At 39.0% G+C, this 17,692-nt stretch overlaps 1 protein-coding gene across 1 annotated transcript in view; it reads left to right on the top strand.

Annotated features, from left to right (window-relative positions):
- The window catches only part of WDFY4 (WDFY family member 4), a 255,486-nt gene that overhangs the window by 36,635 nt on the left and 201,159 nt on the right, over window positions 1–17,692 (top strand). Inside the window, exon 12 of the mRNA XM_057734870.1 lies at window positions 16,428–16,521. Coding sequence (XP_057590853.1) covers window positions 16,428–16,521 — 94 coding nt within the window. The remainder of the gene's footprint in view (window positions 1–16,427; window positions 16,522–17,692) is intronic.

Raw genomic sequence — 17,692 nt, 5'->3', positions numbered from 1 at the left:
TTTTATTATTTCTTTCCTTCTGCTGACTTTGGACTTTGCTTGTTCTTCTTTCTCTAGTTCCTTTAGGTGTAAGTTTAGATTGTTTTTTGAGATTTTTCTTATTTCTTGAGGTAGCATTGTGTTGCTATAAACTTCCCTCTTAGAACTGCTTTTGCTGCATCACATAGATTTTGATACCACATATTTATGATTTTTCCAGCTTTCTTCTTATAATTGATTTCTAGTTTCATACAGGTATGGTTGGAAATGATGCTTGATATGATTTCATTCTTCTTAAATTTATTGAGATCTGTGTCCCAACATATGGTCTATCCTTGAGAATTTCTTTGTGCACTTGAAAAGAATGTGTAGTCTGCTGATTTTGGATGGAATATTCTGTATTTGCTTAAACCCATCTGCTCTAATGTTTTGCTTAAGGCCCATGTTTCTCTGCTAAATTTCTGTCTGAGTAATCTGTTCATTGATGTAAGTGGGGTACTAAACTCTCCTACTATTATTGTGTTGCTGTCAATTTCTCCCTTTAGGTTTGTTTAAATTGCTTTATGTATTTTGGTGCTCCTATGTTAGGTGCAAATGTATAAATAATTGTTATGACTGCTAGATGGAGTATCCCCTTTATATAATGTCCATCTTTTTCTCTTGTTATCTTTTTCGGCTTGAAGTCTGTTTTGTCTGATATGAATATGGCTACACCTATTTTTTTTTTTTGGCTGCCATTTGCTTAAAGTATTATTTTCCATATCTTCACTTTGAGCCTATATTTGTCTTTAAAGGTGAGATGAGTCTCCTGGAGACAGCGTATAGTTGGGTGTTGTTTTTTAATCCATCCAGCCACTCTGTGTCTTTTGATTGGTGAATTCAGTCCATTTATATTTAGAGTGATTATTGATATATGAAGACTTAGGACTGCCATTTTATCTTTTGTTTTCTGGTTGCTCTATATTTCATTGTTTCTCCTCCCTTGATTTTCTGTCATCTTAACTTGGTGGTTGTATATGATATTTTTCTAAGTTTCCTCTTTTTTATGTTTCATTTCTCTGCTCTGGATTTTCATTGTGTGGTTACCATGAGGTTTGTATAAACTGTCTCACAGATTACATAGTTCTTTTTCTGTTGAAAGTGTTTCATCTTCATTTGCATATACAGATTTTGTCATTTTCTTCCCCTTTTATGTTTGTTGCCACAATTATCCCTTTTTAGGTTGTGAGTTTATTACCAAATTGAAGTAGCTATAATTATTTTTAATGCTTCCCCCCCTTTAACCTTTATGCAGTAATTGTTTATCAGAATTGTTTATTCTTTTCTTTTATAAATTTATTTATTTATTTATTTTTATTTGTTTATTGGCTGCATTGGGTCTTCATTGCTACACATGGGCTTTCTCTAGTTGCAATAAGCGGGGGCTACTCTTCATTGTGGTGTGTGGGCTCCTCATTGCTGTGGCTTCTCTTGCTGCAGAGCACAGGCTCTAGGCGCATGGGCTTCAGTAGTTGCGGCACATGGGCTCAATAATTGTGGCTCACGGGCTCTAGAGCACAGGCTCAATTGTTGTGGCGCATGGGCTTAGTTGCTGTGCGGCATGCGGGATTTTCCCGGAGCAGGGCTCGAACCCATGTCCCCTGCATTGGCAGGCAGATTCTTAACCACTGCACCATGTAGAAAGTCCCAGAATTGTTTATTCTGATAAAGAGTTGCAATTTTCTGTTCTGTCTATTTATTAGCTACTCAGAATTTTTTGTACTTTTGCCTTTTTGTTTCAGGTAGAAGAACTCCTTTCAACGTTTCTTTTAAGGCAGGTCTAGTAGTGATGAACTCCCTCAGCTTTTGTTTGTCTGGGAAAGATTTATTTCTTCTTCATATCTGAAGGATAACTTTGCTGGGTAGAGTATTCTTGGTTGAGAGTTTTTATCTTTCAACATTTTGAGTATGTCATTCCACTCTCTCCTGGCCTATAGAGTTTCTGCTGAGAAATCTGCTGATAGCCTAGTGGAGGTAACTTGTAGGTCAATGTCTTTTCTTATAATTTTTTTCCTGATTGTCTTTAAAATTCTTTATCATTGGCTTTTTACAGTTTTAATATATTGTGTCTTGGAGAAGATCTTTTTGTATTGAGATAACTGGGTGTTCTATTAGTTTTGTGGACATGTATATCCAGTTTCTTCCCAGGTTTGGAAAGTTCTCATCTATTGTTTCTTTAAATAACCTCTCTTCTCCTTCTGGGATACCCATTACCCTTACGTTGCCTTTTCTAATCAAGTTGGATAGTTCTTGTAGAGTTTCTTCATTAAAAAATCCAATTTCTCTCTCTTCTATCTGAATCATTTCCAGATTTCTAACTTTGAGGTTTCTAATTCTCTCTTCCATGTGGTCTACTCTATTTCCATTGCTTTCTAATCCATTCTTCATCCCATTTATTGACTTCTCCAGCTCCAGAATTTCTGTTTGGCTCTTTTTTAGAGTTTAAATCTCGTTGGTAAAATATTCCTTCTGTTTATCAATTTTACTCTTTAGCTTATTGAACCGCCTTTCTAAGTTTTCTTGTAGCTAATTGAATTTCTTCATGATAGCTATTTTGAATTCTCTATCAATTAGATCACAATCTTCTGTGACTTTGTTTAGTTTCTAGAGGATTGTTGTTTTCTTTTTGTGATACTGTGTTATCATGGTTTTTCATGGTGCTTGATGAGTTGTTCCTCTGCTAGTGCATTTGAAGGAGCAAACGCCTTTCTTGTTTAGGTAAAGCTTTGATTCTTCTTTGATTTTAACAGTTCAGGAAGTTCCTAATTAAAGGCCTTTCTTTTTGTGTTTCAGTAGGTGGTGCTATAGCCCAAGTTTTTGGTTTTTCTTGAGCGGCCTTTGGCTGCATTTGAGAACCAGCACTTTCCACCCTCCAGCACCTCTGCCAGAGATGTCCCTGGTACCCTTATTGCCACTACTTGTGCCTGCAGGACTGCTGGTGCCTTGCTGCTGCCAGTGTTGCTGCTGTCACTGGCATTTCTGCCTGGGACACTGGAATGGCAGGCACATCTGCCGTGTCTGGGGTCACCTGGGTCATGGGCACTGCTGCCACAGTGGGGAAGGGGAGGAGCCAGGATCATGGGTACATTCACTGCTTCCAGGGTTGTAGGGTTCATGTGTGCTGCTGTCATTGGTGGGAGCAGGGGGAGGCTGAAGTTGCGGGTGCTACTTTGGCTGGAGGGACCAGGGTATGGGTCCTGCCACTGCTGCTGTCCAGCTGCCTGTGGCTATGAGTGCCATTGTGGCTGGGAGGTCTAGGTCCTATGTACCACCTCTGTTGCTGCTACCAGGTTCGCTGGGGCTGTGGGCTGTGGCCTGGAGCCAGGATCCCAGCCCTGCCTCTGCTAGTCCCTGGTTCTGCCTCTATGTATCCCATTTCACCCACCTTCAGATGTACAGATGTATGAATTTCTCCAGCATCCTGGTGTGTTGGGCAGAGGAAGCTTTCTGGAGTTATAAATGTTTTACTAGCTGTAGACTGAAGGGGAGAGACAAAGGGAGATTTTCACACCACCATGGTGCTGATGTCACCTCTGCGAAGATTTATTTTTGTGAGAATAAATTTCAATTTATTCTTGAATGATTCATAGTAAGTTATTTTTCAAGTTTATTTTTCTCATTTCATCTAAGTTTTAACTTACTGGCGTAAGGCTGTTTACAGTATCCTTGTAACTTTTCATTACTAACACTATCTTTTTTTTAAATTTTACCATTATTATTATTTTATTTATTTATTTATTTGGCTGTGCCGAGTCTTAGTTGTGGCTCGCAGGCTCCTTAGTAGCTGTTGACCAGCTCCTTAGTTGTAGCACATTAGCTCCTTAGTTGTGGCATGCGAACTCTTAGTTGTGGATGCATGCTAACGCTATCATTTGTGTATTCTTTGTCTTTTGCCTGCAGCACCCCAGCACCCCAGTGTTCTTGGCAGAGGTTAAATTATTAAAGTGTCTGTGAACCAAATTTCAGCTTTTCCTTTCTTATACATAGATTCTCTATTTCTTTTTTTGTTATTATTTTCTTCTACTTCCTTTGGACTTACTCTAGTATTCTTTTTTTTAATTTAATTGTTAGGAGACCAATTTTAAGTCCTCTTAATTTCCTTGTAACTATTACTTTAGTTCTATCACACAAGTTTTATGTCAAATTTTCGGTATAACTTAGTGTTAAATATTTTCTAATTTCCTTTATGACTTACAGTTTTACTCTTGAATCTTATTTGAATTATAAATTTCCAAAGTTACAGAGTATTTTTGATCATCTTTCTGTTATTGACTTCTAACTTTGTCATCTTGAAAGAAAGTGGAATGTATGATGATAATCCTTTGAAATTAGTTGAGCTTGACTTTGTGTTCCTAATGTGGTAAATTTTCATAAATATTCCAAGTGTGCTTAAAAACAATGCACATTTTCCAATTGTTAGGTTCAATGCTCTATTTATGTCTTCTAGATAAAATTTGTCAGTTGTTCAAATTTTAAGATTGTTGGCATATCAGTTACCAAGATATGTTAAATATTTTTTAATATAACGGTAGGTTTGTCAATATCTTTTAATTTTTGCCTCACATATATCTGAGGCTATTAGAATCACACACATTTATAATTTTTCCATCATCTGGAGGTATCAAAGTTTTTATCATTATATGATGAACTTCTTAATCTCCATTAGAACCTAACAATTTTATCTAACAATAATAAGGCTACACAGGTGTTCTTTTGGTTAGCATGTGTCTGAATTTTTTTATTTTTATTTTTTTGGGGGGGCATCCACCAAGTTCAGTCATCTGTTTTTATACACATATCCCTGTATTCCCTCCCTCCCTCGAGAATTTTTTTATTCTTTAAGCTTTCTGTGTCCTCATGCTTTAGGTGTTTTTCCTATAAACAGTAAGGAGCTTTTTAAAAAAAAAAATTTGTACTTTAAACCTAAGGTTCCTTGTTTTTTTGTGTGGTAGATGATTTTTAATTGTGAATCTTGCTCCAAGACTCTCCTTTTTGCAGACTCCACGCAGCCATCCTTATTCTGGCCATCCTGCCTTTCTGCAGACACAGGAATGCCTCAGTGAGGCTGCAGCTGCCCTTTGCAGCAGGCCTTAGTTGGATTCCAGGCCCTTCTCTTCTTGCTTGTCTTGGGAAAATTCTCTTTCTGAGGTCTCCTGATCTCTCTATTCCAGGGGCAGGGGGTTCTCTGAGGAGGCCTTTGTCTTGACCAGCATGGAGCTTAACTTAGGATCTCAACATTGAACCTTTTTCAACTTATCCTACCAGCTCTTAGAGGCAGAGAAGCACTTGTCAGCATCAGAAGACATTCAGTAAGTGGTATTAGGTGATGAAAAGCAATAGTCGTTTGTTGAATGTCTCTGCAGACTGAGCACCAATAACTTATTTTCATTTAATTCCCTTTCAAATTCTAGAATTTTACGAGTAAAGAAATCGAGGCTGCGGAAAGATAAGTAACATGGCTGAAGGTTAACATTTAGTAAATAATGGAGCAAGACTTTGAACTCAGGTCTACCTCCAAAGCCTCTGTGTGTGTGTGTGTATTTGTCCTGCTTTTTCTGGATGCTCCCACAATAATACTGATGATTTGCTAAATGTTCTGACACTATAGGCTGCAGTTTAAGGTTTGGGCTCTAACTTGTAGATGGCACTAGCCCTGATTCTTTACAGATAAACTCCTGTGTCAAATGTCATCCTGGTTTCACAGTGAGTAATTTTTAAATGTACAAGAATCAGATTTCATAAATAGAGCAATTTTTTGCTCATTAAAAAAAATACATCACCCTTGACCTTCCCTCATGATTAGAAAAGAGGAAGTGAAAACCCAGCCTCTCCTGAGAAAGTCTGTGGGGTAAAGGGCAGGGCAGTGGTCTGGGCATGGGGGACCGAGTGCTCATCCCTGGCCACCACTGACAATTGGCATCCCCTCAGGCAATTGACTTGGCTCAGCCCTGTGTATGCACAGTGGGCCCTGGTCTCCAGAAGGAAGACAAAGGCTGTAGACCTTGGACTCAGGCCTATGTGCTCTACACCTTAGCGGCCATGTTGCTAGGGCCTTTTACTTTATCTTACTGAGTGATTTCCCGATTCGAATGCAGGGATAATAAGAGTGGGCACATTGAGTGCTGTTGTGAGGTGAGGGCTGGAGATGATAATGGTGTCAGGCACAGTGATCACAGCTGCTGTTTACTGAGCACTTGTGTGCCAGATGCTGTGCTTTGCTCTTCACAAGCATTAGTTAATCAATATAACTAGTACGATTAAGTAACATTTTTCACAAAATAGAAGATATATATTATATAAACCTCAAAATATATAAAGTGATTTCCAAACTATAGAATATATAATCTCTATGAAGCATACACATACACCATCCCCGCCCCCCACAGCATGCATGACACACACACACACACACACACACATGCCCCACACACAGCATACACACACACTCTACAGTGGAGCTCAATAAGTGGCAGCTGCAGTTGTGATTAATCATGCAGACCTTTTCTGGTATTTGCCAGATCCTGCTACCTGGGATGGATGATGTCCTTCTAGGCCAGCCAACCCACAGTGCAGGTCTGGAGAAGGTGAAGAGGGCAGCAGGACAAGCACTTTTTTTTTTAATCATGAAAGGGTATTGAATATTGTCAAATGTTTTTTCTGTATCAGTTGAGGTGATCATTTGTTTTTTTTTTCCCTTTGTTTATTAATGTGTATTGCATTTATTGGTTTTTTTTTTTTTATTTTTTTATTTTATTTTATTTTATTTTATTTTTTTGGGGGGTACACCAGGTTCAATCAACTGTTTTTATACACATATCCCCATATTCCCTCCCTTCCTTGACGCCCCCCCCTCGCTTCCCCCCCACCCTCCCTGCCCCAGTCCTCTAAGGCATCTTCCATCCTCGAGTTGGACTCCCTTTGTTATACAACAACTTCCCACTGACTATTTTACAGTTGGTAGTATATATATGTCTGTACTACTCTCCCGCTTCTTCTCAGTTTCCCCTTCACCCCCCGCCCCCTCCCATACCTCGAGTTCTCCAGTCCATTCCCTGTATCTGCTTCCCTGTTCTTGTCACTGAGTTCATCAGTACCATTTTTAGATTCCGTATATGTGAGTTAGCATACAATATTTGTCTTTCTCTTTCTGACTTACTTCACTCTGTATGACAGATTGTAGTTCTATCCACCTCATTACATATAGCTCCATCTCATCCCTTTTTATAGCTGAGTAATATTCCATTGTATATATATGCCACATCTTCTGTATCCATTCATTTGTTGATGGGCATTTCGGTTGCTTCCATGTCCTGGCTATTGTAAAGAGTGCTGCAATAAACATTATGGTACAAGTTTCTTTTGGGATTATGGTTTTCTTTGGGTATATGCCCAGGAGTGGGATTACTGGATCATATGGTAGTTCTATTTGTAGTTTTTGAAGGAACCTCCAAATTGTTTTCCATAGTGGCTGTACCAACTTACAGTCCCACCAACAGTGCAGGAGAGTTCCCTTTTCTCCACACCCTCTCCAACATTTGTTGTTTCCAGACTTTGTGATGATGGCCATTCTGATTGGTGTGAGGTGATACCTCATTGTGGCTTTGACTTGCATTTCTCTGATGATGAGTGATGTTGAGCATCTTTTCATGTGTGTGTTGGCCATCTGTATGTCTTCTTTGGAGAAATGTCTATTTAGGTCTTCTGCCCATTTGTGGATTGGGTTATTTGCTTTTTTGGTATGAAGCTGCATGAGCTGCTTGTATATTTTGGAGGTTAATCCTTTGTCCGTTGTTTCATAGGCAATTATTTTTTCCCATTCTGAGGGTTGCCTTTTAGTCTTGTTTATGGTTTCTTTTGCTGTGCAAAAGCTTTTAAGTTTCATGAGGTCCCATTTGTTTATTCTTGATTTTATTTCCATGATTCTAGGAGGTGGGTCAAAAAGGATGTTGCTTTGATGTATGTCAAAGAGTGTTCTGCCTATGTTTTCCTCTAGGAGTTTGATAGTATCTGGCCTTATATGTAGGTCTTTAATCCATTTGGAGTTTATTTTTGTGTATGGTGTTAGGAAGTGTTCTAATTTCATTCTTTTACATGTTGCTGTCCAATTTTCCCAGCACCACTTATTGAAGAGGCTGTCTTTTTTCCATGGTATACTCGTGCCTCCTTTGTCAAAGATAAGGTGCCCATATGTGTTTGGGCTTACTTCTGAGTTCTCTATTCTGTTCCATTGATCTTCCTTTCTATTTTTGTGCCAGTACCATACTGTCTTGATCACTATGGCCTTGTAGTATAGTTTGAAGTCAGGAAGCCTGATTCCACCAACTCTGTTTTTCCTTCTCAAGATTGCTTTGGCTATTCGGGGTCTTTTGCGTTTCCATACAAATCGTAAGATTTCTTGCTCTAGTTCTGTGAAAAATGCCATTGGTAATCTGATCGGGATTGCATTAAATCTGTAAATTGCTTTGGGTAGTACAGTCATTTTCACGATGTTGATTCTTCCAATCCAGGAACATGGTATATCCCTCCATCTGTTTATGTCATCTTTGATTTCTTTCATCAATGTCTTAAAGTTTTCTGCATACAGATCTTTTGCCTCCTTAGGCAGGTTTATTCCTAGGTATTTGATTCTTTTGGTTGCAATGGTGAATGGGAGAGTTTCCTTAATTTCTCTTTCTGCTCTTCCGTTGTTAGTGTATAGGAATGCAAGAGATTTCTGTGCATTAATTTTGTATCCTGCTACTTTACTAAACTCATCAATGAGTGCTAGCAGTTTTCTGGTAGAGTCTTTAGGGTTTTCTATATATAGTATCATGTCATCTGCAAAGAGTGATAATTTTACTTCTTCTTTTCCAATTTGGATTCCTTTGATTTCTTTTTCTTCTCTGATTGCTGTGGCTAACACTTCCAAAACTATGTTGAATAACAGTGGTGAGAGTGGACACCCTTGTCTTGTTCCTGTTCTTAGAGGGAATTCTTCCAGTTTTTCTCCATTGAGAACAATGTTGGCTTTTGGTTTGTCATATATGGCTTTTATGATGTTGAGGTAATTTCCTTCTATGCCCATTTTCTGGAGAGCTTTTATCATAAATGGATGTTGAACTTTGTCAAAAGCTTTTTCTGCATCTATTGAAATGATCATATGGTTTTTATCCTTCAATTTGTTGATATGATGTATCACGTTGATTGATTTGCGTATATTGAAGAATCCTTGCATCCCAGGGATAAACCCCACTTGATCGTGGTGTATGATTTTTTTAATGTGCTGTTGCAGTCTGTTAGCTAGTATTTTGTTGAGGATTTTTGCATCTATATTCATCAGTGATATTGGTCTGTAGTTTTCTTTTTTTGTGACATCTTTGCCTGGTTTTGGTATCAGGGTGATGGTAGCCTCATAGAATGAGTTTGGGAGTGCTCCGCCTTCTGCAATATTTTGGAAGAGTTTGAGAAGGATAGGTGTTAACTCTTCTCGAAATGTTTGATAGAATTCGCCTGTGAATCCATCTGGTCCTGGGCTTTTGTGTGTTGGGAGATTTTTAATCACTGCCTCAATTTCTGTACTTGTGATTGGTCTGTTCATGGTTTCTATTTCTTCCTGGTTCAGTCTTGGAAGATTGTATTTTTCTAAGAATGTATCCATTTCTTCCAGGTTATCCAATTGATTGGCATATAGTTGCTTGTAGTAGTCTCTCATGATGTTTTGTATTTCTGAGGTGTCCGTTGTGACTTCTCCTTTTTCATTTCTAATTCTGTTGATTTGCATCTTCTCCCTTTTTTTCTTGATGAGTCTGGCTAATGGTTTATCAATTTTGTTAATCTTCTCAAAGAACCAGCTTTTAGTTTTATTTATTTTTCTTATGGTTTCTTTCCTTTCTTTTTCATTTATTTCTGCTCTGATCTTTACGATTTCTTTCCTTCTGCTCACTTTGGGGTTTCTTTGTTCTTCTTTCTCTAGTTGTTTGAGGTGTAAGGTTAGGTTGTTTATTCGATATTTTTCTTGTTTCTTAAGGTAGGACTGTATTGCTATAAACTTCCCTCTTAGAACTGCTTTTGCTGCGTCCCATAGGTTTTGGGTTGTTGTGTTTTCGTTGTCATTTGTTTCTAGATACTTTTTGATTTCCTCTTTGATTTCTGTAGTGATTCCTTGGTTGTTTAAGAGTGAATTGTTTAGCCTCCATGTGTTTGTATTTTTTGCAGTTTTTTTCCTGTAATTGATATCTAGTCTCATGGCGTTGTGGTCTGAGAAGATGCTTGATATGATTTCAATTGTCTTGAATTTGCTGAGGTTTGATTTGTGACCCAAGATGTGATCTATCCTGGAAAATGTTCCGTGTGCACTTGAGAAGAAAGTGTAGTCTGTTGTTTTTGGATGGAATGTCCTATAAATATCAATTAAGTCGAGATGGTCTAATGTGTCATTTAAAGCTTGTGTGTCTTTATTTATTTTCTGTTTGGATGATCTGTCCATTGATGTAAGTGGGGTGTTCAAGTCTCCCACTATAATTGTGTTACTGTCGATGTCCCCTTTTATAGCTGTTAGCATTTGCCTTATGTATTGAGGTGCTCCTATATTGGGGGCATAGATATTTACCATTGTGATATGTTCTTCTTGGATGGATCCCTTGATCATTATGTAGTGCCCTTCCTTGTCTCTTTTAATAGTCTTTACTTTCAAGTTTAATTTGTCTGATATGAGTATTGCTACTCCAGCTTTCTTTTGACTTCCATTTGCATGGAATATCTTTTTCCATCCCTTCACTTTCAGTCTATACGTATCCCTTGGTCTGAAGTGGGTTTCTTGTAGGCAGCATATAGAAGGGTCTTGTTTTTGTATCCATTCAGCCAGTCTGTGTCTTTTGGTTGGAGCATTTAATCCATTTACATTTAAAGTGATTATTGACATGTGTGTTCCAATTACCATTTTCTTAATTGTTTTGGGTTTGTATTTGTAGGTGTTTTCCTTTTCTTGTGTGTCCTACTTAGAGAAGTTCCTTTAGCACTTGTTGTAAGGCTGGTTTGGTGGTGCTGAATTCTCTTAACTTTTGCTTGTCTGGAAAGCTTTTGATTTCTCCCTCAAATCTGAATGAGATTCTTGCTGGGTAAAGTATTCTTGGCTGTAGGTTTCTCTCTTTCAGGACTTTCAGTATATCCTGCCATTCCCTTCTGGCCTGCAGAGTTTCTGTAGAAAGGTCAGCTGTTATCCTTATGGGTTTTCCCTTATATGTTGTTTGTTGCTTTTCCCTTGCTGCTTTTAATATTTTTTCTTTGTGTTGAATTGTCGTTAGTTTGATTAATATGTGTCTTGGTGTATTTCTCCTTGGGTTTATTCTGTATGGGACTCTCTGTGCTTCTTGGACTTGGTGAATTATTTCCTTTCCCATGTTGGGGAAGTTTTCCACTAGAACCTCTTCAAATATTTTCACAGACCCTTTCTTGTTTTCTTCTTCTTCTGGTATGCCTATAATTCGAATGTTGGTACGTTTAAGGTTATCACTGAGGTCTCTGAGGCTGTCTTCTAGTCTTTTTATTTTTTTATCTTTTTCCTGCTCTGTGGCGTTTATTTCTTCCATTCTATCTTCCAACTCACTTATTCGTTCTTCTGCCTCAGTCATTCTGCTGGTTAGAGCATCTAGAGTATTTTTAATTTCAGTTATTTTGTTATCCATTGCTGTTTGTTTTTCTGAGTTCTTATGAACTGTTTCTTGTACTTTCTCTAATTTGTTATCGAGATTTTGTATCATTTTTACTATCATTACTCTAAATTCTTTTTCAGGCATTTTTCCTATTTCCTCCTCATTTATTTGGTCTTGTGGGTTTTTTTCCTGCTCCTTTGCCTGCATGGTGTTTCTTTGTTTCCTCATGGTTGTCCAAACTTTTGGGGTTGCTTGTCCTGGTGATAGAGGTGTTTATAGAAGACTGTCCAAGCCTCAGACTAATGTCCAAGTATTGGATTAGACGAATATTCAGTCGGCTATGTCAGGTTCTCCGCAGCCCTTTCCGGTGTCCGAGGCCGTCTGCTGGTGTTCAGCTGGTTCTCTGTGGGAATGACTGCGTCCTTCCGTGCATTCCCAATGCATCTGTGGAGAGGGATGCACTCCACGTCTCTCTACTTCGCCGCCATCTTTTTCTCTGCATTTATTGGTTTTTTATGTTGAACCACTCTTGCATTCCTGGGATAAATCCAACTTAATCATGGTATATGATCCTTAAACATGCTGTGGGATTTGGTTTGCTAGTTTTTTTGTTGAGGATTTTTGCATATATATTGATGAGGGATATTGGTCTGTAGTTTTCTTCTCTTCGTGCAGCTTTAGTATCAGAGTAATAATACAGGCCTCCTTGCTGCTCCCCGAACATGCCAGATATACTCCCACCTTGGGAGCTTTTGCACTGGCTATTCCTTCTGCTTAAAATGCTTTTCCCCTGGATATCTGCATTACCTTTTTCAAGTCCACCCAAATGTTATCTTTTCAAAGAAGCCAACCCTGCCACCCAAGTTAAATTGTAAAGTGTTTCCCTCTTACACTCTAGCACTTTCCTTTCTCTGCTCTGATTTTTTTGTGTGCAGTAACATTTAACATCTTTCTTCAATAATATATAATTTGCTTATTCATTATTCTATTACATTAATATGCTATGTTATAATAATATTTGATATATATTATAGTATATATTACACAATACTATATATAGTATAGCATAAATTACATAACAATAATTTTTATTATTTATAATTTACCTATTTATTATGTTTACCTTTATTGTCTGTATCCTTCTTCTCACATATCAGGTATGGGTTTGACTTTGTTTAGTTTATAGCTGTATCCACATGCCAGGAGAATACTTAGGTCAATAAATATTTGTTCAGTTAAATTGGATAAATTAACACCAAATGTTAGAAGCACTCCTGGCACCTTAGTCATTATTCAGGACTGGTGGTGCCAAGAGTAATCTCATTGTGGGTTGTAAAAGCAATGCTAGAGGCAGGATATTTGAAAATCAAGTGTTTGTGATTTGGGATTAGTCTTGTGATTTTTTTCTTTGTTTTTCTTTTTATTATTATTGTTCCAATGAACACACAGTAAAAGTCCCTTTCTTGGTGTAGAGTTCAATGGGTTTTAATTCATGTGTAGAGTCATGTGACCATCACCACAATCAGGATACAGAACAAACAGTCCTACCCCCTTTAATAGTTCCTGAATGTTGTCCCTTCATAGTGAAACTCTTGCTCAGTTCCTAACCCCAGGCAACCACTGATCTATTCCTATAGTTTTGGTTTTTGCAGAATAACATAATACAATGTGTAGCCTTTTGAGGTTAGCTTTTTAAACTCAGCATAAGACCTTTGATATCCATCCAATATGTTGTATCAGTAGTTCATACATTTTTGTGGCTGAGTAGTATTCCATTGTATGGATGCAAATATTTTCTCTCAGTCTATAGCTCATCTTTTCATTTTTAAAGTGTCTTTCACAGATTGAAATTTAATGATCAGTTTGCCTATATCTACAAAAAAAAATCCTGCTGGGATTTTGATTGGAATTGCATTAAATCTATAGATGAATTGGAGGGAATTGAAACCTTAACTATATTGAGTCTTCCAATCCATAAACATAGAATGTTTTTCCATTTATATAAATCTATGATTTTTTTAAAAAATCAAGGTCTATAGTATTCAACATACAGAGTCAGCACATTTTTTATTAGATTTATACTTATGTGTTTAATCTTTTGGGGAACACTATTTTAAATGTTTTATTTCCCAACTGTTTACTTCTAATATATGGGAATATGATTAATTTCTATATGTAACTGTATCCAGAGATCATGTTAATCCACTTATTAGTTCCAGGGGCTTTTTTTTTTAATAGATTGTTTGGGATTTTCTGTGTAGACAATCACATTATCTGTGAACAGGGACAGTTTTATACCTTCCTTTCTTATCTCTTGTTCCAGCATGATGTTGACAGCAAGGATCAGAGGGGACGATGAGAGGGGACATCCTCGCCTTGTTCTTAATCTTGAAGAGAGAGTCTCCAGTCTTCCGCCATCAAATATTATATTAGCTATGATTGTTTTTTGGTAGATGTCCATTACCAGGTTATGGATGATTCCTTCTATGTCTATTTTACTGAGAGCCTTTTTTATCATGAACAGATGTTGAATTTTTAATATGCTTTTTCTGCATATGATCATGTTGTTTTTCTTCTTCTTTAGTTTAATAATATGATGGATTACAATTGGCTGATTTTTGAATAGTGAACCAGCCTTGCATTTGTGGGATAAGACAAATTGGCCATACTGCCTCATTTATTTTATATATAGTTATATTTGATTTTCCAATAGTTTGTTGAGGATTTTTGCACCTATTTCTCTAAGAGATGTTGGCAGGTAGTTTTCTTGTACTGGCTGTGTCTGCTTTTGGTACCAGAGTAATTCTGGCCTCATTAAATGCATTGGGAAATGTTCTCTTGTATATTTTGAAAGAAGTTGTATAGAATTGGCATTATTTATCTTTGAAATGTATGGTAGAATTCACCAGTGGAAACATCTGGGCCTGGAGTTTTCTTCGTGGAAAGGTTTTAAACTACATACTCAATTTTTGTAATAGCTATAAATTGTTCTGGTTATTTATTTCTTCTTGCTTATGTTTGGTAGTTTGTGGCTTTGAGGGAATTGTTCCATTTTATCCAAGTCGTCAAATTTGTGTGCATGGAGTTATTTGTAGTATTTTCTTATCCTTTTAATGTCTGTGGGATATGTAGTGGTATTCTCTCTTTCATTTTTTGATATTGATAGTTTGTGTCTTTTTCCTTCTTTGCTAGCCTAGCTAGTGGTTTTTCAATTTTTAAAACTTGTTCAAAGTAACTAGATTTTTACTTCATTTTTTGCTATATTGTTTTTGAATTTATAATTTCATTGATTTTTGCTGTCATCTGAGAGTTACAACAATTGTGACACATCGGACTTGGCATTTGTTGATATCTTTTTCCGTATGAGATACTGAGATTTCACTGATTTGTTCTATGCTGAATCATTTCAGATTGTATCCTGGACATTTTGAATGTTATGAACTCCAGCTCTCATTGCCATCTTCTGGAGGATGTTGATTATTTTGTTTTAGCAGGTGATTGACCCAGATAGGTTCAGGGTACAAGTTCTTATCCACCTTCTCTGGACTGTTTCCAGTATCAGTTCAGTTTTCAAAGACTTTGTTGGGCAAGTTGATGTATCCCCGACTTGCCCCATGCAGTAGCCAATGTTGGGTGGTAGTTTACCCGTAAGCTTAGTTCTCAAAGCCTTTGGAATGTGGGTTAGGGTCAGAGCCACACATTTGCAGCTCAGAATTGAGCCCAGAGGTTGATACACAACTTAATGGTTTCACTTTCTTAAGCCTCCTCCTCTTCATCACCTTCCCAACACTTTCTGTCTCCATGGGGTCCCTCCCTTCTCCTCTGTCTAGAAAGTTGGGCTTTAGTTTCTCTGCTCTGCCATGCACTTCCCACCACTGCATCTGTCCCTGGGGCCAAGCAGGGAGAGGAAAAAGAGAGACAAAAGCAATGGGGATTTTGCCCAACTCTTGGGACCAGAATTCCTCCTGTCAGAGAGAAGGGTTTGCCTCCCAGAGAATTTCAGATGCATGCCTGGCTGCTGCTGCTGCTGTGCGGCTTCTTGGAGGCTGGGGTGAGAAAGAATGGAGACACCCAATAAAGAAAATTCTAGGGATTCTCTTCCATGCTCTGTGACCTGTCGGAGCCTCCTTTCCCACTCCTTAGATCAGAAACAGGGCCTTCTCTTGGAGCTCAGTCTGTCCTGTTCACATCTGCGGCACAGCTCTCACTCCCTGTAAACCCATTCCAGAGGATGTTGGAGGGGGAAGCCCCAGGAAGCACGCTGTCAGTTGCATGGTGCTTTGGGTTTGGTTTCCTTCTCTGCTACCATTAACTTTTCAGAGTCCTCAGAGAGCTGCTCATGCATTCTATCTGGGTTTTTAGTTTCATTCAGTGGGTAGGACAGAGTAGAGTGTGCTTACACCATCTTGAAGGGATCCAGAAGCTGTCCTCTGTGTGTGTTTAATATAAAATGAGAGCTTCTCCATCTCCCACATATCTGGAGAGAGGGTGGAGGCTCAGGGAACTAACTTCCACTGAGCATCGGCTCTGTGCTGGGCACTGTACCTTAGTGCACAACGGCATCATTCTATGACTTTACACGGAAAATATGGCATTGTTAGCTCCATTGTACAGTTGGGGGAAGTTAGGCTCAGATTGATTAGTTCAAGGTCATATGGATAATAAGTGGTAGGCTGTGGATGTGTATCGTGGCCTGTCTTAGAAAGATCCAGAAAGTTCTGTGGAAGCAGAAGAGACTAGAAGGCTCAAGTCTGATGTCCTGCTTCCCTCTCTCTGCAGGACAGATGAAGGTGATGCTGTGATCATGCACCCTGGGGTCCTGTGCATCATGGTGAAGCTGCTGCCTCGGTTGTACCATGAAGATCACCCTCAGGTATTTGCTGATGAACACATGAGTTTGTCTTTTTTCACATGACTGATCTTTTAAGCTCCTCTGGCCAGGGACTCCTTTTCCCTTTACGCCCTTGACCCCAGTCCCCTGTATTAGCAGAGCCTCCCTCATGGGGTATCAGTGGGTCTGAGACCCTTGATTGAGTTCTACCCACCCTGCCATGACCACTCAAAGCACATTATTCCTGTTGGTGATGTGACCTTCTAAAAACAACAGCCAAACAAAAACTGAATGAAATGATTTACCTTCATGAGGCAAGTCCCATATAAGTGCTACATATAGTGCTGGGCATTGGTAGGACTAGAAGTCCTCTGCTCCCCATTTATTCATCCATCACTTGGATACTGGCTGTGACCCTGGCCTGGAGCTCTGTGTAGGACCTGCAGGGCTGGTAGGATGAGCTGACAGGATGTCCAAGGAGCCTGCGTCTGTGATGAGGACTGGGAGGTGGTGGCAGGGCAGACAGACTAAATACATAAGCTCACAAATGAATATACAATTACAAATTGTCACAAGTGATATTAAGGAGAAAAAAACGGGATACTGAGAGAGAATAATGGGAATGAAAGTGGGGGGAAGACATAATTAAATCTAATTTAGATGAAGGGGTGGAGGTCAGGGAAGCCATCTCTTAGATGGTGACATGTAAGCGGAGCCCTGAAAGATGAGAAGCAGTTAACCAGGTGGGAAGGGGCCTGCTGTAGGCTGGGGCAGGAGCAAAGCGGGAGAGCTGGAAATGTGCCCCACGGGGCAGGCAGAGGAAGGCTGCAGCCCTCAGAAGGTGCAGGTTTTTTCCCGCAAGGGCAACATTACGTCTCTCTCTCAAGTGAGTGGAGGGGGACATGACAAGGTTTTTGTATAAAAAATCTCTCTTGTTGCCTGGAGGGTGGCCCGGGAATGGGGCTGTGTGGAAGAGAAAGGGATAGCAGTTAGGAAGCCCTGTCCACAGTCTGGTGACACATGGTGGTAGCTCAGTTAGGGTGACATCTGTGGGAGAGTGTGAAGAGCAAGGCGTCAAGAGACCTATTGGGAGATAGAATCAAGGCCCTGAGTCCAACGGGGTGCAGGGAGCGGGAAGAGGGGGGAGCCAGAGCGGCTCTCAGTTCCTGTTCTGGCAGCACCGACGGCCCCACTGCAGTGAGGTGAGCGTGTA

This window comes from Hippopotamus amphibius, chromosome 5 (genome assembly GCF_030028045.1).
Source record: "Hippopotamus amphibius kiboko isolate mHipAmp2 chromosome 5, mHipAmp2.hap2, whole genome shotgun sequence".
Classification (NCBI taxonomy): Eukaryota; Metazoa; Chordata; class Mammalia; order Artiodactyla; family Hippopotamidae; genus Hippopotamus; species Hippopotamus amphibius.
This window is presented reverse-complemented; position numbering and strand designations above follow the sequence as displayed.